The 26,310-nt window shown below is 43.7% G+C and overlaps 1 protein-coding gene across 1 annotated transcript in view; it reads right to left on the minus strand.

The window, feature by feature from the left end:
* Positions 1-3,594: 3,594 nt before the first annotated feature.
* The window catches only part of LOC127437455 (NACHT, LRR and PYD domains-containing protein 12-like), a 46,525-nt gene continuing 23,809 nt past the window's right edge, over positions 3,595-26,310 (minus strand). The window contains exons 4-6 of the mRNA XM_051692387.1: positions 18,688-18,858; positions 6,126-6,248; positions 3,595-5,929 (exon numbers count right to left, since the gene is read on the minus strand). Coding sequence (XP_051548347.1) covers positions 5,881-5,929; positions 6,126-6,248; positions 18,688-18,858 — 343 coding nt within the window. The 3' untranslated portion in view covers positions 3,595-5,880. The remainder of the gene's footprint in view (positions 5,930-6,125; positions 6,249-18,687; positions 18,859-26,310) is intronic.

The raw sequence follows: 26,310 nt of genomic DNA on the forward strand, positions 1-26,310 counted from the left end.
TTCCAGCGTATACGTGTTGAGTCAAATTAAGCCACAGGCTCAACTCCTGGTGGTGCCCTTCCATCAATTCCTTTAAGTTTCAGCTTTGCGACCATACTTCCCCCGGAACCCAAAGACTCGTGGTTTCCCGCACGCTGCCCGGTCGGAACTACGACTGTATCTGATCGTCTTCGAACCTCCTACTTTCGTTCTTGATTAATGAAAACATTCTTGGCAAATGCTTTCGCCTGTTATATTTATTAACTTTTAAGTGCGAGTCATATCTGTCTAGTTAATGCATTCAGTTTCTTTTTAAGGAAAGAAAATAAAAGTATAGGCTTCAACAGTTGGGTTCAGTGATTCGTTTGGCTTGCACGTTAAACATGCGTATGAAAAGATACAGATGTAGATTTATTTGACGGCGCTCTTTGCTTGTCACTCGCTCAGAAAACACAGTTTCTATATTTCTCAAACTGTATCAAAAGACGAATGCAGGCCATTCAATGTAAATATGAAATAAAGATTAACTCTTCTTACCTTACATATATGTAATGCCGTTTTTCCTGCTGTCATTCCATTTTATGGTGTTTCGATCGTAGTTAATATTACACTTGAACTTTGATTATTTAAATTCCACCAAACGAAGGCACATGATTACATAATACTTTATCCATCAACGGTCTTTCACTCGCGGACATATTATCAGATAGGCATGTGTCATATCTGCGTTAAAAACGGATAATTAAATGTTTTATTATCATTTAATTCTTTATTCATACTATAATGATGAACACGCCGGAGTTTGTTATACGCATGCTCGAGCAGTGTCTAACGCATGTGGGTCAGTTTAAGAGTGTGGGCTGTTCAGACCAGTGTCTGATATGGGCTACATTGAAAATGTCATGTGAACAACCTAACAAAAAAATCAGATTTGAGCAAAAAATCAGATCTGGGCCACATTCAGCTGCGGTGTGAACGTTAGTTTTTCCGACACTCACGGAGGTAAACTGGACCTGGAAGATCACATCAGTACAGTTATGACACTTTATGACTTTATCATGATACAAGCGTTTAATTGTTATGCGTGTAATTCAGCTATTTATTTTATTTTATTTTTTTAAATTTTAGGTTTCAACTTGTTAATAATTGGTGTTAAAATTATGGATGTCCCGATACCTTTTTTTTTTTTTTTTTTTTTTGGAGAAAGAGTATGAATATGGATTTCTTGTACTCGCAATACCGAGTCCGATACCTGTTTTTTCTTTTCTAAGCTCCATTTCAACACTTTATTTCAATTGTATTATCAAAAATGGTGTTAAAATAAACCAATTCATTAAAACTTTAATCAAATGAAAATATAACAATTATTTTTTCAACATAATATTGTATTATCTTTTATCAAATTAAGTGCTTATACAGAACCTCACATCATAATCCAAAATACAACATTGGAATTATATTTTGTCAGATAAAGTGCTGCATAACAGAGCATCACAGATGTTAGATACTGCTTAAGTATAATACAATTACTACTGATTTATTATTATTAGTAATGGTAGTAGTATTACAGTGAATATTACATAACTTTACAGTAGTGATACATTTCTGTCATACATTTTTCCTATAAATGTAGCTTTTATTTTGATGGAGCTTTTATTTTGGCGGAGGTTTTATTTGGAAGAGTTTCTGTGTTGTTTTGTCCAAGGAGCTCTGAGTTATGATGGCAGATTCCCAATCTGGAAAAGCCAATTGCTACATGACTCAAAGTGATTATTAAACTGCAAAAGGCTGCTATTTAATTAAATAAGTATGTACTCTGTATGTGCCTCGTGCTACAACATGAATTTTCACTCTTTTACTGTCATCTGCTACAAACAGTGTGCGCGATGCTCATGGTGGTGTTTTCCCTGTATGAGTTTTGGAGGAGCTTTAAAAGAGGAATGAGCAGCCGGCATGAGAACAACACTGTCTCCACACATTCACAAGAGCTCACATTTGAATTACATGCAAACTATATATCATTAAATCACAGCTTTTGCTGTTAAATAATGTCACTAGGACATAACGTGATTTTAATTTGTAGTCTGAATGTTTGCATAATGACATTTGTAGGTCGGATGGTATCGGTTTTTGGTATTGGAGCATTTTTACAAGAAAAAATTTACATTTCAAACAGCTCAGTTTATTACAGCTTTTTGCTGACATGCAATTTCTTATAGACAACCAAAGATTCACCAAATAAGTGTAAAAAAATGTAAAATATAAAAACAGTCAATACACTCTAACATTCTGGTTTCACCCACAAACTTTAAGCCATATTGCCATGCTGTTCTTTAGAATGACAGTATGCAGATGCATTAAAAGTCTTGGGTAAAATGAATGATAGGCTACATCAAGATTTTAGGTTAGAATTTAAGTGGTAGGGTATATTCAGCTTGTACAGGTCTTGTAAATGGTCACCATTTCCTTTAAGATTCTTTTAAGCACATTTTAAATTCACTGTAGTTCATTTTAAATGATCCAGTGTAACAAGGGAATTTTTAAATGCATGTATCTATCTCAATTATGAGTTTAAAAAAGTTGCATGCACTGTAATTATATGTGACCAATAAAATGGCTTTAATGTGTTTGTTTTTTTTCATCGTTCATTATTATGTCTGTCAGTGTCTATGCACATTCTTTATTGAGTGTGCTTGGTGTGCGTCTCTTATTAGAGAATGTGGCTGCTAATATTAAGCTCTATTCAGGCCTGTTGACATGGGCACTGGCCACCCCATTCCCCCCCTAAAACCGCCCCAGGTTTCTTTAACTGTTTATTATAGTTCATATACTAGTTAAATCAAATCAGTAGTTCATCATAACCAGCTGAGAACATGAAAGATGAGATAAAACATGAGCAACAAATGTAAAAATGGCATTTGTGTAAATTATTGACTTGTGTCTGTCTTTGATCTGTTTAAGAGAACCAGATGCTTTATATTGTGCATCTTTTAACAATTTACAATAATGTATTATTTGTTATTTATAATTTCATTACAATTGAGAAAAATACTTTGTGTATTGTTTATGACTAGCATAGCATAGACTTCATGACACCCACTGAGTTCTGTTTACTTATTTTTTTTAGTAACATATTATTTTGCACTTTATTTTACCTGAGAAACCAACTCGAGCACTCACAAGCTCCCAAGCGCTGGCTTTTGTAAATTAATATCTTGCTTTAAGTCCAGATGTTTATGTAAGCAGTTATAACTGATAGTGATAGTCGTACTGTTTGGACAATATTATCAAGATATTAAGTAAAATAACCATTTTAAAACCTATGTGGATTTTGTGTTATTCTTTCAAGAGGAAAATTTGTCTTAATTCATAGTAAGACAAGATTGAAATCAAAAGATCAGTCATAAAGTTAGCAGCACTATAAAAAGTAGGATAATGAATAAATATTGCTTTGTATCCTATTATTGGGGATGAGGAAATAACTTTAACTCTTACCTCTTAAGTCACACAATGTCGAATGCAATATACTGCTTTAAAAACTGTGCTTGCATAACATTGTTGGATGCAGACACAAACATTAAAAGGAATATCAAACAATTTATTAGACTCATTAAATAGAGGAGCAAAGAACATGCAGTTGAACCAGTACAGTGTTTCAGTAGTATCCGAAACCAAAGACAGCTGCCTCATCAAAGGTATGTGTGAACTGTGAACATAATAAATATTGTATAGACATTCTCTCTCTGTGATGGCGCGGAAACGGATTTGAACCACTTTAGTTCGATTATGTCAACATTAGAACCATGCATGGAGACAGTTTTGACTAATATTTAGATAAATAACTAGTTAGTCACTGTGATGTTGACAATCTTGGAAGCTGGTCTGGTATAAACTGGCCATTTACGTCTGCAGGATGTTGTTGTGATGACGTCACAACCAGCCCAGTTCGCGCTCCCCCTTCAAAACTGGTTCTGGCACCAGTGGTGGGTGGTCCTAAAAAGCAGTGGTCAACAGCAAATATCTAAAGAGTTTATTTTTATGGGGACAACATGGACACGGTACTATCCTTCAGGCTCAGCAGGTTTGACTATTAAATTGTTGGTTTGAGTACTGCCCATAAAAAAAGATTACAGCTGAAGCAACAAGGTCCTTGTTTTCCTGTATTGGCTGGCATGTGGGGCATCTTATCATGTCACAACAGAAACATTTGCAAAGGGCTGGGTATCAGCACAGATGCCCCGATTCGATTCACAAGATCTTGATTCGATTCAATCCAATTCAATTCTCGATACGATTAATATTGATTAAATAGACACTGAAAATTCAGCACTACTAATTGGAGAGATGTTTCTAAAGCTGTATGAGCAGCAAAGCATGGCAAAAATAAATAAGAATGCAGTGTTTCCTACAGGATTCTGAGCAACGGGGGGAGACCTGTAGACTGCCCCCTCAGATTGTACACACACACACACACACAATGACCAAAAGTTTGTGGACACCATATGTGCTTGATGAACATTTGATTTCAAAACCTTAGGCATCAATTCCCCCTTTGCTGTAATAACATCTTCCACTCTTTTGGGAAGGCTTTCCACTATACTGTATGTAGTAACATGGCTGCAGGGATTTGCTCTCATTCAGACACAAGGCTATCAGTGAGGTCAGGAACTGATGTTGGTCGATGGGGCCTGACTTACAGTTGCTATTCCAGTTCACCCCAAAAGTGATCAGTGGGGTTCAGGTCTGGGCTTTGTGCAGGCCAGTCAATTTCTTCCACGCCAGACACAGTAAACCATTTCTTTATGGACCTCACTTTGTTCACAGGGGCATTGTCATGCTGGAGCAGAAAAGGGCTATCCCAAACAGTTGCCACAAATTTGGAAGCACACAAAGCCCAAGCCATTACATAAAGAAACATTAAGAGTTTTCTTTACTGGAGTTAATGGAGTACTTTTGGCCATATAGCGTAATATATATATATATATTGAATTGAGCAATTGAGACAGCCTAAATAGAACAACTGTGGCAAATTCTCCAAGAAGCTTGGAACATCCTATCTGCCAACAACCAAGAAAAACTGTGTCCAGGTGTAATTAGGAGAATTGGTGCTGTTTTCAAGGCAAAGGTGGTCACACCAAATATTGACTTTGGTTTATTTGACTGGACTTTGTATGAGGTTAATTGATAAATTAAAACTATTCATGGCATTATTTTTGAAGACATCCTCACTATGCAACATTTTCTCAAAGTGCCTAAAACTTTCACACAGTAGAGTATATATATAAGAAGATTCAAGATTCTACTTATTACTGGTGGTCTTCACTGTAAGATTATAATACATGAGTCATTTTAAAGCTACTAAAATAACCCAGCTAAGAGCAGTGAAAGGTTTTCTCGTTTTCTTGTTATTGTTGTTTGATTATTTCTAATGACATGCTAAACAGTGACAGAGCTGAAATTGCACATTTATAATTTAAATATTTTGTTACAACTCAGCCTTTTTTCCCACCGTTGACATTTACTTTAGAAAAAACAACATACATTCATACCTCTCTAAATCACTAGATGGGTATTTTGACAGAATTTTAGTGTTTTTTAGCATTCTTTAGAATCCACATTGTGAGCACTCTTGGAACACACACACAAGTGCTGGCTACAGAGCCGAGGAAAAGTTGTACTCTGTCAACATGTGCTACATGGATGGATTTAGCTGTTGCACACCATCTCCATGTTTACATCCTCTTCTCCCGCCGTACACGTTAGATGCGCTCCACTCGCAAGTGCTCCGCTCGCAAACGGCAACTGGGAAGAAGGATGTCGGACCGCCTGGGAGTTGTGGGCCCATAGGCTGCAGACCACTTAAGCCCGTGGATTAATGCACCCCTGATCAGCACATTGTTGCTAAACAGCAGTGCAGGAAACGCTGAGAGAGAGATATCTAGAGGAGAAGCTAGTAATAAAAGGATTCACGTTAATCAGACCCAGTACACAAAGATAGATGCATTGCTTTTCAGAATCGATATTGAATCGAAAAAAAAAGAAAAAAAGAAAAATCTTTCTTTTTTTTTTGGCCAGACCTATTTGCAATGCCCACATCCACTATGTGGTGGTGCATAATGTAACAGGAAATAATGAGTGTCATGCACCAAATAGTTATCTTTCCTGGCCAGAGGAGGTAGGAGCAGGCTTTGCTCATCTGACTGGGAACAACACATTCAAGAATGTCACTGGTGCAATTGATGGGAGCAACTTCTGGATTCGGCCACCTGCTGGACCACAGAAACAATGTTAAATTAATAAGAAGTTTTTCCATCAATCATTTTACAAGCCATCTGTGACAGTCATGGGAAATTCCTTGAAATCTACGTAGGCAACCCAGGATCTGTGCATTCTGGTCCTATGAAGATCCCAGATGTACAAGGAATCCCTTTACCCTCCAGAAGGCTACTTTCTTATTGGAGATGGGGGGTTACACATGTTTGCTCCATCCTGTGCCCAAAATCACCCCATACAGACAGCATGTGGCTGGTAAGAATACATACTGAACATGTAACAGTGATGTCCATCCCGATATGTGTGTGAATCCAGATCTCTGCATAGTTATAGCATTACATTTAAAGTTTTGTTTCTTTTATTATTACAAATATAGTACTACTGTCAATTCTCAACTAATACTACATTACCACAAACCACTTAATGGATAAGGAGTTTTGAAAGTGGCCAAGACCTCTTTTACTAAATTTACCGATTGTCACATGGCTATGTTTCCTCCTACCAGGTCATGTTGAGTGTTGCTTTATCAAGTACCACGAAAAGGCCAGATGCATCATTGAGCACACCTTTGCTTGCTAAAAACCCGCTTGAGGGCTATATTCTTAAGGGCCCTGGAGATCTGCACCCTATTTGCCTCAAAGGTGTTGGTTTGCATGTTGTAAAACCTTTGTCTATCCACTGATGACATCCTGGAGGATGGACATGATTTTCAGGAAGAGGATGGGGAGGAGGAAAACATGGGTAGAGGCCTTGAGCAAACTGGCAGCAACATGAAGAGCTGCCCACATGCCTGCAAGACCATGATTACATTAAGAAATACAGTGCAATGTCACACACATGTCCTTGTTACTCCAATAACTTGTTAGAAACAGCCCAAGCTGTCATTACTTGTTCTAAAGTGACGGTTTTTAATTAAACAGAGGCTTCGGTGCATTTTTGAACTAGTTATGGCAGATCCTGATCCATGTTGTAAGAAAGTAGTTTCACACACGTTTGTTTTTTGGGACAGTCCTTAGTTATTCCTTAGTAATTTATGTATTTGTTTGTTGAATAACGAGCAAGAGTGCTGTTATTACCATATATTAGCACGTATAGTAGTCTTCATTTAAAATAAAAAAGCTTTACAATTGTCATTAAATTATTCACTTATTGCCAAGATAATAACAATAACACATTATTTTATTAGTTAGCTTGTGCTAAATGAATGCTAAAACCACTGATGGTTAGGTTTAGGTTGGGAGGTACAGTGCATGACTCTGTCAAAATGCAATCCTCTTCACTGTATTATATCCAGTACGGCTGAAAACAACTCTTTACAACATGCTTTTGTCGCCCCTCCGTGGACATTACACCCAGACAATGGAGCTCACAGCTACCAATAGATGAAGTTACTTGTGAAAGATGAGTGAGTGAAAAGAACTGCTGTCTATGGCGCTTTGCTCAAACTGCGCTGAACAATGGCCAAAAAGTGTTGTTTGTAGGGTTGAAAGATTACAAGTGCATGTTTATAAAAGATTATTGGAAATTTGGGCTTCTATAAATTTCCATCAGGATCGGTGGATCAGGATTAACTCAAGATTTGGCATAATTAATGATCTCACGGATCACCATCGTTATCTCGTCTGCTCTAATGAGACCCACTTAAGGCTAATTTATAATTACTGGGCGAACAGGCTTTGCTTAAGCCTGGTTTATACTTTGGAAGAAGCCAAACTTTTTTCTCCTGTACGAACTAAAGCACCCTAGGTGAACAAATCCGGTGTTTATACTATGTGTAACGTTTTAAAATTAGTTTGTTTAGGGTGATGTCACAGTGTTTAACATCATGCTTACTTGTGTAACCTTTGTTCCCTGATGGAGGGAACAAGACGTTGTGTCGATGTAGTGACACTAGGGGTCACTCTTGGGAGCCTGAGACACCTCTGGTCTTTGATAAAAGGCCAATGAAAATTGGCGAGTGGTATTTGCATGCCACTCCCCCAGACATACGGGTATAAAAGGAGCTGGTATGCAACCACTCATTCAGGTTTTATGCTGAGGAGCCGATATAAGGTCCGGCCATTTCAGCGGGTAGTTCAGCGTTGTGGCAGGAGGGACACAACGTCTCGTTCCCTCCATCAGGGAACGGAGGTTACACAAGTAACCATGACGTTCCCTATCTGTCACTCACTCAACATTGTGTCGATGTAGGGACACTAGGGGTCCCTATACGAAACGCCACAATTGGCTGAACTGTGTTACATGAACTGGCGGTGTGTGGTGGGCAGACTACTGTGTGCCTCATAGCCAGCACACCAGGTTGACACGTAACCTCCCCCAACATAGTGATGAGTGTCAAACGGCCCTTTTTGGGGACAAGTCGACTATCCAAAAGATAGAGACAGGCTTAACCCAGTCATGGCCTCTTTTCCCCTTCTCTTTTTTCCACTCCCTAAAAAAGAAGGGGGGATTATCCGACTGGGCCACCAGGTCTAGTCGGGGCTGTCCCTCCCAAGGGGAAGACACAGCGGAGACCACACCTCGCCCAAAGAGAGGCGGGGATATTTAAGTGGAAGGATACGTCACATGGTCTTTCTAACCATGTGGAGAGTCTTCAAGGTAGATCCTGCCCAATGGGGGAGGAGTTACTACAAACATGGAGACTGGGGCAGAGGGGCTCTGCCCAAGGAAGATGCAGTTTGCCAACAGGGAAAGGAATTAGTGGAAGATATATATTGCATGGGGTTAGCCTTACAGGGAACCGTCACATGCGGAGCACCTACCCCAGAACAGGACTCTTAGTAAGCACGTGTACTGGGCCGGCAACAAATTTCTCTGAAAACTCAACTGCCACAGGGCTCGAAGGAAGTCAACCAGGGAACAAACTTGTGAACACTACTGGGAATTAATGGTGCACGTCTTCAGCTCAAAAGGAGGTGGAAGGCGCTATGTGCAAGCGATACACCCGGCTGGCTATACCGGGCTTATCCGCTTGTGTTGCGTGCCACTACCTGGGACAAAACCGGTTCCACCCGGAGGTTGTAGAACCTTGCAAAGGTGTTGGGTGTTGCCCAGCCCGCTGCTCTGCAAATGTCTGTTAGAGAGGCACCTCTGGCCAGGGCCCAGGAATCCGCTACACCCCTGGTAGAATGGGCTCGTAGCCCTACCGGGGGCGGCATATCCTGGGCAAGATATGCCATAGTTATGGCGTCAATGAGCCAGTGGGCAATCCTCTGCTTGGAGACAGTGCTTCCTTTCCACTATGCACCAAAGCAGACAAAGAGCTGCTCAGAGATTCTTAAGCTCTGCGTGTGATCCAAATAGATGCGTAAAGCACGCACCGGACACAGCAATGACAGGGCTGGGTCTGCCTCCTCCTGGGGTTCACCACCTGGTCCCTAAAAGGGGTGGTGGGAACCTTGGGCACATAGCCCGGTCGGGGTCTCAGGATCACGTGAGAGTAACACGGACCAAACTCCAGGCACGTTTCGCTGACAGAGAATGCTTGCAGGTCACCCACCCTCTTGATGGAAGTGAGCGCAGTCAGGAGGGCAGTCTTCAAGGAGAGTGCCTTAAGCTCAGCTGACTGCAAAGGTTCAAAGGGGGCTCTCTGTAGACCCTGAAGAACTACAGAGAGGTCCCATGAGGGAACGAGGCACGGTCTGGAGGGATTCAGCCTCCTGGTGCCTCTTAGGAACCTGATGATCAGGTCGTGCTTCCCTAAGGACTTACCGTCGACTGCGTCGTGGTGTGCTGCTATGGCAGCAACGTACACCTTCAAGGTGGAAGGGGACAGCCTCCCTTCCAACCTCTCCTGCAGGAAGGAAAGCACTGATCCGACTGCGCATCTCTGGGGGTCTTCGCGTCGGGAAGAACACCACTTAGCGAACAGACACCACTTAAAAGGCATACAGGCGCCTTGTAGAGGGGGCCCTAGCCTGAGTGATCATGTCTACCACTGCAGGGGCCAGACATGGAGATTCCAGAGGTCTGGTCATGGGTGCCAGAGGGTGTCCCGTCCCTGAGAAAGAAGGTCCTTCCTCAGGGGAATTCGCCAGGGGGGAGCTGTCGCAAGGAGCGTGAGGTCCGAGAACCACGTCTGGGTGGGCCAGTAGGGTGCTACCAGGATGACCTGCTCCTCATCCTCCCTGATCTTGCACAGGATCTGTGCAAGCAGGCTCTCTGGGGGAAATGCATATTTGCGTAGGCCAGGGGGCCAGCAGTGTGCCAGCGTGTCTATGCCGAGGGGAGCCTCGGTGAGGGCGTACCAGAGCGGGCAGTGGTAGGATTCTTGGGAGGTGAACAGGTCCACCTGTGCCCGTCTGAATCGACTCCAAGTCAGCTGGACTACCTGAGGGTGGAGCCTCCATTCTCCCCTGAGGGTAACCTGCCGTGACAGCACGTCCGCTGTAGTGTTGAGGTTGCCCGGGATGTGAGTGGCTCACAGCGACTTGAAGCTGACTCCAGAGGAGGAGACGGCGGGCGAGTTGTGACATACAACGAGAGCACAGACCGCCTTGGCGGTTGACATATGCTACCGTTGCCGTGTTGTCTGTCCGAACTAACACGTGATTGCCCTGGATCAACGGCCAAAACCTCCACAGGGCGAGCAGAATTGGCAACAACTCGAGGCAGTTAATGTGCCAATGCAGTCGCGGACCTGTCCAGAGGCCGGCGGCGTTGCAAACAGTGCCCCAGCCCGTTTTGGAGGCGTCTGTCATGACCACGACGCGCCTGGAGACCAGTTCTAGAGGAACACCTGCCCATAGAAATGAGAGGTCAGTCCAAGGGCTGAAAAGACGGTGACAGACCAGCGTGATGACCACACGATGTGTCCAGTGGCGCCATGCCCATCTCGGGACTCGAGTCTGGAGCCAGTGCTGAAGTGGCCTCATATGCATCAACCCGAGCGGGGTGGCCACTGCCGAGGATACCATATGCCCCAGAAGCCTCTGAAAAAGTTTCAGTGGAACCACTGTTTTCTGTTTGAATGCCTTCAAACAGGCCAGCACCGACTGGGCGCGCTCGTTCGTAAGGCGTGCTGTCAAGGAGACTCCAAACCGAGAAAAGAGATGCTCTGAACCGGGAGGAGCTTGCTCTTTTCCCAGTTGACCTGAAGTCCTAGTCGGCTGAGGTGTGAGAGCACTAGGTCCCTGTGTGCGCACAACATGTCTCGTGAGTGATCTAGGATTAGCCAGTCATTGAGACAGTTGAGAATGCGAACGCCCACCTCCCTTAATGGGGCAAGGGCAGCCTCTGTGACCTTCGTGAAGACGCGAGGAGACAGGGACAGGCCGAAAGATGACCTTCGTCGCAAGGAGAGCAAGGTCGGTTGCCGAGCGCAATTCCTGCATCAAATCTGGGGTGGAACTACCCTCGTGCAGTTCTTTCAACGCCTTGGCTTGGTGGACCTGCAGGAGAGCCATGGTGTGCAGGGCAGAGGCGGCTTGTCCAGCAGCGCTGTAGGCTGTAGCCGTCAGGGATGACGTGAGCCTACAGGGCTTGGACGGGAGCTTAGGGCGTCCACGCCAGGTGGCGGCGCTCTGCAGGCATAGGTGCACCGTGAGCGCCTTATCCACCGGGGGAATCGCCGTATAGCCCCTGGCCGCCACGCCATCAAGGGTAGTGAGAGCGGAGGAACCACGATTTCGTCAGCTCCTTGTGCACTTCCGGGAAGAATGGCACTGGAGTGGGGCATGGCTGCTTTGAACCAATCATCAAGCTGCAAGGGTTCAGGGGAGAGCGAACTCATCCGGAAGCCCGATTGGGGCAGACAAGCATGCTGGGGAATGGGAGGTCCGCGGGGGGATACCCGGTGGAGACGATCCCATTGGGGTCCCCAAATCGCCCCCAGTGCTAGCCACGCTGGCCTCATACCCGTAGGTAGAAGGACCGAGGCGGGGAGCCGCTGGGGTGGCATGCTTTCTTACGAAAGCAAGCCGTGACCGCAACGTTGCCATGGTCATGTTCTCACAATGAGAACATGAGTGACAGATAGGGAACATACTGTTCCAGCCACAATTGTACGCTGGAATTGTATGTTAAACACGTGTCATCACCCTAAACAAACTAATTTTAAAGTGACGCTGTGCTTAAGTATAAATGCAGGCTTGGTTTTCCGAGGGTGTTTGCCAAAGAGAAAAACGTTTGGCTTCTTCCAAAGTATAGTATTAACCAGGCTTTACCCTGCAGCTGCTGTTGGTCAGAGGTGGGTAGTAATGCGCTACATTTACTGCATTACATTTACTTCAGTAACTTTTTGGGAAAAAAATTTACTTTTAGAGTAGGTTTATTGTAAAATGAAAACTATTTCCAAAAAAATAAAATAAAAAAAAAAGTAATTTTACTGCGTTACAGTGGGCGGCATTCCTGTCGGTACTGGGTTTAATTTGAATTAGGGCTGTCAATCAATTACATTTTTTTATCTAATTACATGGTGTCCCAATTAATTAATCGCATATACAAATATTTGCTGAGAAAGCCCTTCAAATAACAATAATTCAGTATATAATGATGAAATAATTATACATAGTTATTTTTAAATATTTAAAAATTATATATATATATATATATATATTCAGATAATTAAAATGCATTACATTCTTGTGGCAGAAGAGTTAAGCATTGATATTGAATACAATGTATTGTTTATTACCATATTATTGCACATAAGCCAATCATTGGCATACAGTTCACAGCAATCCATTTTGCAAGTGAATTTGTCAGTCAGTTTGAGATTTATTATGAGGTCTTGTTTAAGGACCCATCAATGTACACCTGCGTCAGACAGATGCTTGTGTAGCGTCTCAGGTTTGTTGCGTCATAAACATGCCATTTTTAGGTTGCTGTGTCAAGTTAAATCTAGTTTAATACTTAGAACACATCTTAAAATCCCTTAGTTTGAATTTGCGCTCCAAGTGTTTTGAAAGCAAGAACGTCACGCATGTTCGTGTTGTGCAGTCTGCTGAAGGGTTGTTTTGTTCTCTGTATAAACTGTGCATTGCCCATACCAAAAGATGTCTTTTGGACGTATCTTTGCTCAGTGGGATATATCAGTGCACTTTGTCCCACGTCATGAGCAGTATTTACGCATTTACCCTGCACCCTTGCAGGGAAACTGGCAACTATGCAGCTACTTTGGGCTGATTAACTGTATAAATCCATGTAAACATCCAAGTTAAGTGTAAATAAATGCCTTTTGCTCTGCCGTTCACATGATTGACAACTGGAGCGTGAACAGACAGCATTTCTGCACGTGCACAGGGAGGCACGTGCATGAGAGGTGTGTGCTGCGGGCTTGAGGCAGTCATATAGCGAAGAGTGTGGCTGTGTCCGAAATCATTCACTATTTCCTATATAGTGAATGGAAGTGAGTGAACGAAATGAGTGAGTGAAATCGGACACTGACGTACAAACCAAGTGTCGGAGCTCTGGGGCTGTCGTAGAAACAACGTCACATAAGAACTTTTAAAATACTTGGGCCTTACTTGTTATTCTTATTAAATAATATATTAATACAGTAAATCTTCATTCTGTAATATACATGTTAATATAAAGAGTAAACACATTTTATAAAATGTACATTAGTGTATTTATTTGTTATACTTTAGTATCTTTAAACTCCAATACAAGCTGGGTAGCGTTTCTGGACTCATAGCGCCCTTATTTTACCAAATTATCATAACCTACGGTTGAAGTCAGAAGTTTACATACACCTTAGCCAAATACATTTAAAGTTTTTCACAATTGCTGACATTTAATTGTAGAAAACATTCCCTGTCTTAGGTCAGTTAGGATCACTACTTTAAGAATGTGAAATGTCAGAATAATAGTAGAGAGAATGATTTCAGCTTTTATTTCTTTCATCACATTCCCAGTGGGTCAGAAGGTTACATACAATTTGTTAGTATTTGGTAGCATTGCCTTTAAATTGTTTAACTTGGGTCAAACATTTTGGGTAGCCTTCCACAAGCTTCTCACAATAAGTTGCTGGAACTGTGGCCCATTCCTCCAGACAGAACTGGTGTAACTGAGTCAGGTTTGTAGGCCTCCTTGCTCGCACATGCTTTTTCAGTTCTACCCACACATTTTCTATCAGATTGAGGTTAGAGCTTTGTGACGGCCACTCCAATACCTTGACTTTGTTATCCTTAAGCCATTTTGCCACAACTTTGGAAGTATGCTTGGGGTCATTGTGCATTTGGAAGACCCATTTGCGACCGAGCTTTAACTTCATTGCTGATGTCTTGAGATGTTGCTTCAATCTATCCACAATTTTCCTTCCTCATGATGCCATCTATCTTGTGAAGTGCACCAAACCCCCACAACATGATGCTGCCACCCCCATGCTTCACGGTTGGGATGGTGTTCTTCGGCTTGCAAGCCTCACCCTTTTTCCTCCAAAAATAATTTTTTGGTCATTATGGCCAAAGTTCAATTTTGTTTCATCAGACCAGAGAAAATGTATCCAAAAAGTAATATCTTTGTTCCCATGTGCACTTGCAAACTGCAGTCTGGCTTTATGGCGGTTTTGGAGCATTGGCTTCTTCCTTGCTGAGCAGCCTTTCAGGTTATATCGTTATAGGACTAATTTTATTGTGGATATAGATTCTTGTCTACCTGTTTCCTCCAGCATCTTCACAAGGTCCTTTGCTGTTGTTCTGGGATTGATTATGATGGCTGCGTGGTCCCATGGAGTTTATACTTGTGTACTATTGTTTGTACAGATGAACGTGGTACCTTAAGGTGTTTGGAAGTTGCTCCCAAGGATGAACCAGACTTGTGGAGGTTCACAATATTTTTTCTGAGGTCTTGGCAGATTTTTTGATTTTCCCATGATGTCAAGCAAAGAGGCACTGAGTTTGAAGGTAAGCCTTAAAATACATCCTAGGTACACCTCCAATTGACTCCAATTAGCCTATTATATATATATATATATATATATATATATATATATATATATATATATATATATATATATATATATATATATATATAAAATAGGCTAATTGGCTATATATATATATATTGCCTAAAGGCTTGACATCATTTTCTGGAATTTTCCAAGCTGCTTAAAGTCACAGTTATCTTAGTGAACGTAAACATCTGACCCACTGGAATTGTGATAGTCAATTAAAAGTAAAACAATCTGTCTGTAAACAATTGTTGGAAAAATTACTTTTACTATTACTACATTACAAAATGGCGTTCACCCGAAAAAGCACTATATACTGGATAGGGGCGGTTTGAGACACAGCAAGTGTTCTGCGACCGGGGTTGAAATGTTTTCAAACCTCTCTTTTTGAAAAATTCATCCAGATCTGACAAGAGCCCTTAAAGGGATAGTTCACCCAAAAATGCAAATTCTCTCATCATTTACCTCGTGCCAGATGTGTATGACTTTCTTTCATCTGCTGAACTCAAATTAAGATTTTTTATAACATTTTCTCAGCTCTTTTGGTCCATACAATGCAAGTGAATGGGTGCCAACATTTTAATGCTAAAAAATAAAAAAATCACATGTGAGCATAAAAGTAATCCATAAGACTCCAGTGGTTAAATCAATATCTTCAGAAGTGATTTGATAGGTGTGGATGAGATACAGTTCACTTTCACATTCTTCTTCCTGTGATTTTGGTGATTCACAATCTCCTATGTATATACAGGGAGAAGAATGTCTAGCAAAAAATGAAAAATATTGATCTGAAGATATGAATTTACTACTGGAGTCTTATGGATTACTTTTATTATTCTTTTGTGTGCTTTTTGGAATATAAAAGTTTTGGTACCCATTCGCTTGCATTGTACTGACCTACAGAGCTGAAATATTCTTCTAAAAATCATAATTTGTGTTCTGCAGATAAAAATAAGTCATACATATCTGGGATGGCATGAGAGTGAGTAAATTGAGAGAATTTTCATTTTTGGGTGAACTATCCCTTTAAAGTGATAGCTAAGCCATAATTTAATATTCTGTCATAATTTCTCAACACTCATGTTGTTCCAAACCCATGCAACCCTTTGTATTCTGTGGAACACAGATGAAAAGATGTTAGAGACTGACATTTTCGGTCACCATTCACTTTCAAAATATGGAGAATAAAAAACACATTCACTGAAAGTAAATGGTGACCAAGGCTAACATTCTGTATAAAATCTAATTGTGTTGCATGGAAGAAAGAAAGTCATACAGGTTTGGAACAACATAGTGAATGATGACATTAATGATAATAATAATAATAATTCTGTAATACATGTTAAATATGTATTATGTAATGGAATATAGGGTAGATATTATGTCATTATGTCATTTGTCAATGTAACGAGTTACTCACTACTTGAGTACTCTTAATTGGATACATTCTTACTCAAGTAAATATTTATGTTAGTACTTCTACTTGAGTAATTATTATTATATTTTTTTAAGTAATTGTACTTTTGAGTACAGTTTTTGACTACTCTACACACCTCTGCTGTTGGTGGATTTGAACTTTTTACAAAGGAATCACACAAACTCAGATCACAAACAGCTGTTTGTAATTTCCAAAGTGCAATCGCTGTGATAGATATGAGGCTAAATATGATCTGTGGATCTTTTATGAACAAAACCTATAAGGTCTAACGGGAAGAACAGGACCCCGTCTCCACCATCGCAGTACATATACTGTTTGTGAAAGGACATCTGAAAAAAATAATGTCATATTGGTAAAACTGTCTTTAAACAATTGTTACTTACTTAAACCAATTTAATCTTTTCTCATCCGAGAAAACAGAAAAAAGAAATTAAACAAATAATCACCAGAAGAGAGCAGTCGCATACAAACCACCTTTAAATGCTTCAAAGAAAAAACACCTGCAGCATGTTTGGAGTTCAGAATGTAAACAAAATGTCTGGAAGCGGTATCATACCAAACCCATAACAGCACAAGTTAACAACTTCAAACAGATTTCTCTCTTACCTCATATTATAAAGAAAACGGGGTACTGTCACAGTCAAACAATCCCATGCTTCATTTGGTATAAAGGAGAAACAGGGTACTGTCGCAGTCAAAGGCTATGTTCACACAGTCAGTGTATAGGATTTTCAACCGTATATACTTACAGGTTTGAGTCTTGAAATGTTCCGTTCATACAACATCTTACAGTAGCACTTCGAATATTGTCTGTATGAATGAACATCCGAAATCACAACTATATTCTTACAGCAGTAAACATAGTGACATTGACTAAAAGATGGCGACATCCATAACAACGGCATGTCTTATCACAATTGGCACTGCGTTATTTAATAAATAAGTCCAATCAAGGCGCAAGTTCACCCATCAGATGATAATTAACCAACAGATGCTTTGAATGCTTTTTAATGAGTGCAGAGCGCAGCCTTTGTGTTGTGTGGCTCATGCCTGCAAGCAGGCAGTGGAAAACAGTGACAGAATCTTTGGATGACTAACAGCTAATTTCTCCGTCTCCGCGAGTTAACGAAACCCAACATGAAATACATGACACGCATGTGTACAGTGCAGCGTGGCTCTCTCACATTAAATGACATGACTAACAACTAGCTGTTCAGTGCAGTTCTGTTCACACAGCAGGTTTGCAGAGAAATGCAGTTGTGGACATGAAAATTTGCGGGTGTCAGTTCAGTTATAGATTGCGGTTGTCACACCTGTAAATAACCATCCTGTGTGTGAACGCAACCGTATTAAACACTCAAAACTGGTCTGACAACCGTATTCTGCTGCTGTGTGAAAGTGGCCAAACAGTCCTGTGTGATACTGTAGTAGGAAAAAAAATAAGGGCACTTTAGTGGTCAAACAGTCCTGTGCTTTATGTGGTATACTAGCCAAAAACAGGGAACTGTCATGATCAACAGACCCTTGTCATAAAAAAACTATTTATAACTGTTGCAGCCTTTGGAGGATGGCGAACCGAGGCTCTGACCTAAGTCATAAGGCTGATCAGCAGAACTCAAAGAGAAGTGTTAAAAGTCTTCTAGTCAGTGATGCATGGCGAGTGATAAGAGGATTTCTGCGTGCTTCCCTCTCACTTCTTTCTTCATTTATAAGTTTACGACCCTAATGGTCGGAGGAACGAAATAAAACTTATTTGTACATTACTTTGGATGAAAGCATCTTATAAAAGAGTAAATGTAAGAAGCTTCCTTTACTTACAGACTGCAGCTCATGTTTCTCTCTTTTCCAATTAACCATTTTATCTTTAACTTTCTTTATTCCATCATAAAATTATTCAATTTGTTGTTAGGCTTATGAAGAAAGTAAAAAATAATGTAATCAAGTTTATTTATTTTTTATTATTATCAAAAATAAAAACAATTCTGTTTTGTAAATGTGTTGTATTTGCTGGTTTTGATCTTGAAGCCTCAGTTACAGTCTTACATTGTAGATAATATAATACTTTGGATCAGGTCATGTGTGGTTCTAAGAGAGATAATCTTACCTCAGTATCTCCAGTATACAGTGAGGATTCTCCAGTCCAGCAGAGAGCAGCTTCACTCCTGGGTCTCCTAGTTTATTCCCAGACAGATCCAGTTCTCTCAGGTGTGAGGGGTTTGATAGAGCTGAAGCCAGAGCAGGACAACCTTCATCTGTGACACCACAATACCTTAACCTGCAGAGAACAACATTCTATTCACTCTCTCAATTCAGCAGAAGTTCATTGTCATATAGAGTCTAAAATAATGTAAAACTTGCCCATATGATGTTAGGGTATTGTGTGTGTTTGCCAGGGTGTTGCCAACAGTGTTGTAGTCAAGACCACCTAAACCAAGACCAAGTCAAGACCAAAGTGTATCGAGACCGAGACAAGACCAAGACCAGTGCAAGTCCCACACTGCATGACACACTTATGATACAGTGTGGAACATGGAAACCATAGGCACTCCTCAAATTGAATCCACATTCCCATAAAAACACCCACAGAAAACAAATGAAGATTCCTCTTCATTCACCTCTTTTAATGCCATATATATATATATATATGTGTGTGTGTGTGCGCGTGTGCGTATCAGTGTACCATGAGAAGTGTCTTGATAAAATAAAAGGCATTGCAGAGGTGAATTGTATGTGTGTGAATTTTCCTTTGTTTTCTATGGCACAAACACACACTAAGGAGCTGAATTCAACTTAACCATCTTTATTCAACACTCCTTTTCCAAGTTTTACCATCCACCTAAAACTATTTTTGTGCAAGTAATCAGGTTTTCTGGATGACTCTTCCCCTAGGAACCATCATAAAGTACAGAATATATCAAACAATTATTCAGTACTTAAGTCTTCGCTTTTCTCTGTCTTAAACAATATAGTAACTTTGAGTTGAATGGAATGCAGCAAGAGGCAGATTGCTAACATTAGCTAGCATCATTTACACTTAGCTTACCTTTCTTTATGCTTCCTTTCTAAGTGTCGATAAAAGTTTGATGTGGTCCCAGCCATCTCGGTAAGCATTGCATTGCAGAATTTACATACTGCTGTGTTTTGGATGCTTTTTTGCAGATGAACTCTTTGTGGTTTAGGTCAGTGTTTCCCAACCGTTTTTCTGCCACAGCACACTTTTTACAATTAGAAAAATCCCATGGCACACCACTATACCACATAACCGTTGTCAATAGTTTACCTTTTCAAGAGCTTGTCCATGTTTTCTGTCTGTCTTAGTAGCATGAACTCGTAATGTTTGAAATTCGGCTATGCAAAAAATGCAAGTAACATAGGTACGCTGTATATTGAGGTCACAGATGCCAAGAGCGCTAATTGGATAATGAAAAACCAACAAATGTGTCTTTTCCAATTTGTAGATTTGTTCTTGCAAATTAATTCTTCCAATGGCACAGCAAATACATTTATTTATTTACTGTATTTTTCAGAAATAAAGTCGCACCTGACTATAAGTTGCACCGGTCAAAATCGCATTGTTGACAAGTCGCACTGACATCGAATCACGGTGTTTTTGGACTTGATTAAAACAGGAAAATTTGCTTTTAGTAATCGTATGTAACAGTTTCTCATTCTTTTTATGTTTTGAGGACTGTGACAAGTAAGCCACATCTGTTCATAACATCTGTAACTATGCTGTGCACAAATAAACAGCTTTTAGTCTTTGAGTAAAACGTCATGGTTACTTGTGTAACCTCTGTTCCCTGATGGAGGGAACGAGACGTTGTGTCGATGCAGTGACACTAGGGGTCACTCTTGGGAGCCCGAGACAGCTCTGGTCTTTTATAAAAGGCCAATGAAAATTGGCGAGTGGTATTTGCATGCCACTCCCCCAGACATACGGGTATAAAAGGAGCTGGTATGCAACCACTCATTCAGGTTTTATGCTGAGGAGCCGATATAAAGTCCGGCCATTTCAGCGGGTAGTTCAGCGTTGTGGCAGGAGGGACACAATGTCTCATTCCCTCCATCAGGGAACGGAGGTTACACAAGTAACCATGACGTTCCCTAGCTGTCACTCACTCGACATTGTGTCGATGTAGTGACACTAGGGGTCCCTATACGAAACGCCACAATTGGCTGAACTGTGTTACATGAACTGGTGGTGTGTGGTGGGCAGACTACTGTGTGCCTCATAGCCAACACACCAGGTCGACACGTAACCTCCCTCAACATAGTTATGAGTGTCAAACGGCCCTTTGGGGACAAGTCTACTATCCAAAAGATAGAGACAGGCTTAACCCAGTCGTGGCCTCTTTTCCCCTTCTCTTTTTTCCACTCCCTAAAAAAGAAGGGGGATTATCCAACTGGGCTGCCAGGTCTAGTCGGGGGGTGTCCCTCCCAAGGGGAAGACACCGCAGAAACCACACCTCGCCCAAAGAGAGGGGGGATATTTAAGTGGAAGGATACGTCACATGGTCTTTCCAACCATGTGGAGAGTCATCAAGGTAGATCCTACCCAATGGGGGAGGAGTTACTACAAACATGGAGACTGGGGCAGAGGGGCTCTGCCCAAGGAAGACGCAGTTTGCCAACAGGGAAACGAATTAGCGGAAGATCTATAATCGCATGGGGTTAGCCTTACAGGGAACTGCCACATGCGGAGCACCTACCCCAGAACAGGACTCTTAGTTAGCACGTGTACTGGGCCAGCAGCGAGTCTCTCTGAAAACTCGACTGCCACAGGGCTCGGAGGAAGTCAACCAGGGAAAAAACTTGTGAACACTACTGGGAATTAATGGCGCACATCTACAGTTCAAAAGGAGGTGGAAGGCGCTATGTGCAAGCGATACACCCGGCCGGCTATCCCGGGCTTATCCGCTTGTATTGCGTGCCACTACCTGGGATGAAACCAGTTCCACCCGGAGGTTGCAGAACCTTGCAAAGGTGTTGGGTGTTGCCCAGCCCGCTGCTCTGCAAATGTTTGTTAGTGAGGCACCTCTGGCCAGGGCCCAGGAAGCCGCTACACCCCTGGTAGAATGGGCTCGTAGCCCTACCAGGGGCGGCATGTCCTGGGCATGATGTGCCATAATTATGGCATCAATGAGCCAGTGGGCGATCCTCTGCTTGGAGACAGCACTTCTTTCCGCTGTGCACCAAAGCAGACAAAGAGCTGCTCAGAGATTCTAAAGCTCTGCGTGCAATCCAAATAGATGCGTAAAGCGCGCACCGGACACAGCAACGACAGGGCTGGGTCTGCCTCCTCTTGGGGCAGCGCTTGCAGGTTCACCACCTGGTCCCTAAAAGGGGTGGTGGGAACCTCGGGCACATAGCCCGGTCGGGGTCTCAGGATCACGTGAGAGTAACCTGGACCGAACTCCAGGCACGTTTCGCTGACAGAGAACGCTTACAGGTCTCCTACCCTCTTGATGGAAGTGAGCGCAGTCAGGAGGGCAGTCTTCAAGGAGAGTGCCTTAAGCTTGGCTGACTGCAAAGGCTCAAAGGGGGCTCTCTGTAGACCCTGAAGAACTACAGAGAGGTCCCATGAGGGGACGAGGCATGGTCTGGAGGGATTCAGCCTCCTGGCACCTCTTAGGAACCTGGTGATCAGGTTGTGCTTCCCTAAGGACTTACCGTCAACTGCGTCATGGTGTGCTGCCATGGCGGCAATGTACACCTTCAAGGTGGAAGGGGACAGCCTCCCTTCCAACATCTCCTGCAGGAAGGAAAGCACTGATCCAACTGCACATCTCTGGGGGTTTTCCCGTCGGGAAGAACACCACTTAGCGAACAGATGCCACTTAAAGGCATACAGGCACCTTGTAGAGGGGGCCCTAGCCTGAGTGATCATGTCTACCACCGCTTAGGACTTCCATGTTCCATCCAGGGGCCAGACATGGAGATTCCAGAGGTCTGGTCACGGGTGCCAGATGGTGCCCCGTCTCTGAGAAAGAAGGTCCTTCCTCAGGGGAATTTGCCGGGGGGGGGGGGGGGCTGTCGCGAGGGGCGTGAGGTCCGAGAACAATGTCTGGGTGGGCCAGTAGGGTGCTACCAAGAAGACCTGCTCCTCGTCCTCCCTGACCTTGCACAGGGTCTGTGCAAGTAGGCTCACTGGGGGAAACACATATTTACATATGCCAGGGGGCCAATTGTGTGCCAGCGCATCTATGCTGAGGGGAGCCTCAGTGAGGGCATACCAGAGCGGGCAGTGGGAGAATTCTTGGGAGGCGAACAGGTCCACCTGTGCCCTTCCGAATCGACTCCAAATCAGTTGGACCACCTGAGGGTGGAGTCTCCACTCTCTCCTGAGGGTAACCTGCCATGACAGTGCGTCCACTGTAGTGTTGAGGTTGCCCGGGATGTGAGTGGCTCGCAGTGACTTGAAGTGCTGCTGACTCCAGAGGAGGAGACGGCAGGCGAGTTGTGACATACAACGAGAGCGCAGACTGCCTTGGCAGTTCACATATGCTACCGTTGCCGTGTTGTCTGTCTGAACTAACACGTGCTTGTCCTGGATCAACGGCCAAAACCTCTGCAGGGTGAGCAGAATTGCCAACAACTCGAGGCAGTTGATGTGCCAATGCAGATGCGGGCCTGTCCACAGGCTGGCAGCTGCATGCCCATTGCAAACAGCGCCCCAGCCCGTTTTGGAGGCGTCTGACGTGACCACAACGTGCCTGGAGACCAGTTCTAGAGGAACACCTGCCCGTAGAAACGAGAGGTCGGTCCAAGAGCTGAGAAGACGGTGACAGACCGGCGTGATAACCACACGATGTGTCCCGTGGTGCCATGCTCATCTCGGGACTCGAGTCTGGAGCCAGTGCTGAAGTGGCCTCATATGCATCAACCCGAGCTGGGTGGCCACCGCAGAGGATGCCATATGCCCCAGGAGCCTCTGAAAAAGTTTCAGTGGAACTGCTGTTTTCTGTTTGAACACCTTCAAACAGGCTAGCACCGACTGGGTGCGCTCGTTCGTAAGGCGCGCCATCAAGGAGACTGAGTGCAACTCCAAACCGAGAAAAGAGATGCTCTGAACCGGGAGGAGCTTGCTCTTTTCCCAGTTGACCCAAAGCCCTAGTCGGCTGAGGTGTGAGAGCACCAGGTCCCTGTGTGCGCACAACATGTCTCGAGAGTGAGCTAAGATTAGCCAGTCATCGAGATAGTTGAGAATGCGAATGCCCACCTCCCTTAATGGGGCAAGGGCAGCCTCTGCGACCATCATGAAGATGCGAGGAGACAGGGACTGGCCGAAAGGGAGGACTTTGTACTAATACGCCTGACCCTCGAATGCAAACCGCAGGAAGGGTCTGTGTCGAGGAAGGATCGAGACGTGGAAGTACGCATCCTTCAGGTCTACCGCCGCGAACCAATCTTGATGCCGGACACTCACCAGAATGCGTTTTTGCGTCAGCATCTTGAACGGGAGTCTGTGTAAGGCCCGGTTCAGTACTCGCAGGTCCAAGATTGGCCGCAACCCACCGCCTTTTTTTGTACGATGAAGTAGGGGTAGTAAAACCCCTTCTTCATCTCGGCTGGAGGGACAGGTTCTATCGCGCCCTTCCATAGGATGGTAGCGATCTTCGCGCGCAAGGTAGCAGCGTTTTCATTCTTGACCAAGGTGAAGTGAATACCGCTGAACCTGGGCGGGCGCCTGGCGAACTGAATTGCGTAGCCGAGTCGGAAGGTCCGGATCAGCCATCGCGATGGATTGGAAAGCTCAAGCCACACATCCAAGTTCTGCGCAAGGGGGACCAAGGGGACAACGTCGTCGGACGTACCGGCAGGTGGGGCCTCGCGGCGGGGTGGAGCCTGAGGTGCCACACCACGTCGTGGTCGTGCTGAGTCTAGGGACATCGAAGCACTTACCTGGCTCCTTGTGACCACCCCTGGAACAGCCTGGGATGGGGGAGGAAGAGGCCTGTCCTTGTAACCCATGGAGACTGCCACATTGGGGGCAGCTGTGTGCCACAGCTGGGCACTCAGGGGCGGAAAGACCACCGCTAGCGCACCAATCCTGCAAGAAAAAACCCGTGGACGGTAGTCATGATGACAACCGTGCACACCGGGTATGTGACCCAGGGAGGAAGGAAACCGCTCTTTTGCTGAACTGTTGGGTACCGCAGCCACTTGGGCATGCGGTGAAATCAAACAAAAAGGCAACAAACATTTTCCACCCGGCCCTCCACCGGGGGATGGTGAGTGGATTCCTTCATCCCTGGGTTGCCCGTCTCAGGGGCGCTTTGACGACCTCCGTGGGTTCTTAGGCGCCGACTGTGAGACGGGTGGCGTCTGCTTCCTGCAGTGGGCTCCACACCGGGGCCGGGGCATGTCCGTCATTTCGGCATTGGCCTGTGACTGGGCAATCGTCCCCGAGGGGGGAAGCCCAGCTGAGGCTTCTGCGTCTGACTAGACAAGCCTGCTCTCCGATGCTGTGCTCGAGAGCTCATCATCTTTGCGGGCTCCGAACAAGAAGCCAGACTCGCCGTGAGACGAGCCGGTGAACTCATCTGGAAGCCAGACTGGGGCAGACGAGCATGCTGGGGAATGGGAGGTCTGCGTGGGGATACCCGGCAGAGGCGATCCCATTGGGGTCCCCAAATCGCCCCCAGTACTAGCCGTGCTGGCCTCATACCCGTAGGTAGAAGGATTGAGGCGGGGAGCCACTGGGGTGGATTGCTTTCTTACGAAAGCAAGCCATGACTGCAACGTTGCCATGGTCATGTTCTCGCAATGAGAACATAAACCATCCACAAATGCTGCCTCTGTGTGGGTCACGCCCAGGCATGAAAGACAGCGATCATAACCATCCGAAGTTGAGAGATAATGACCACAACCAGGAATAACACACAATTGGAAAGGCATCTTTAAAAAGACGCATCTTTAAAAAGGAAAAAATCTCTCTCAGAAAATATACTCTCTTGTTTTCTGCCGAAGTGCCCAGGGACATTCTTTGCAGTGCACCAGTGCAGAGGAGAGAAGCCGCTGAAATGCGCCATCAGATCCAGCAGAGGTGAATGAACAGTAGAATTCAGCTCAATGAGAATGACCGTTCGGCTCCGAAGAGAAAATCTGAATGAGTGGTTGCATACCAGCTCCTTTTCTACCCGTATGTCCGGGAGAGTGGCATGCAAATACCACTTGCCAATTTTCATTGGCCTTTTATCAAAGACCAGAGGTGTCTCGGGCTCCCAAGAGTGACCCCTAGTGTCACTACATCGACACAACATCGAGTGAGTGAGTGACAGATAGGGAACAATACACGCGTTGTATTCTGTTCATTCATTCGGTTCACTGACTGAATGTTTTTACTACAAGTGTGAGGAAGCATTTTGTGGGCATGTGAGGAGTTGCGTTTGACAGCAAACTAGAGTTTGTTAGAACAATAATGTTATGATGGACAAAATGTTTAAGCTGGTTGCAAAAAATACTTTGTAATGGAAAATATACAGAATTGGCAACTTAAACTCTTCTACCATCTCTATTCCTTCACTAAAATACCGGAAAAAAAACGGTATGAGGAATTTGATAATTTTCCATTGCACACCTGACAATCTTTGACAGCACACTAGTGGGCACAGAGGTTGGGAAACACTGGTTTAGGTAGCCAAATTGTATTATAGAAGATTTGTCTGACATCTCTCAGACAGCCGCAGTTTCTTCTCCTGTCTCCCGCATTCCCTCTCTTGGAGTG

This window comes from Myxocyprinus asiaticus, chromosome 48, assembly GCF_019703515.2.
Source record: "Myxocyprinus asiaticus isolate MX2 ecotype Aquarium Trade chromosome 48, UBuf_Myxa_2, whole genome shotgun sequence".
NCBI classification, from domain to species: domain Eukaryota; kingdom Metazoa; phylum Chordata; class Actinopteri; order Cypriniformes; family Catostomidae; genus Myxocyprinus; species Myxocyprinus asiaticus.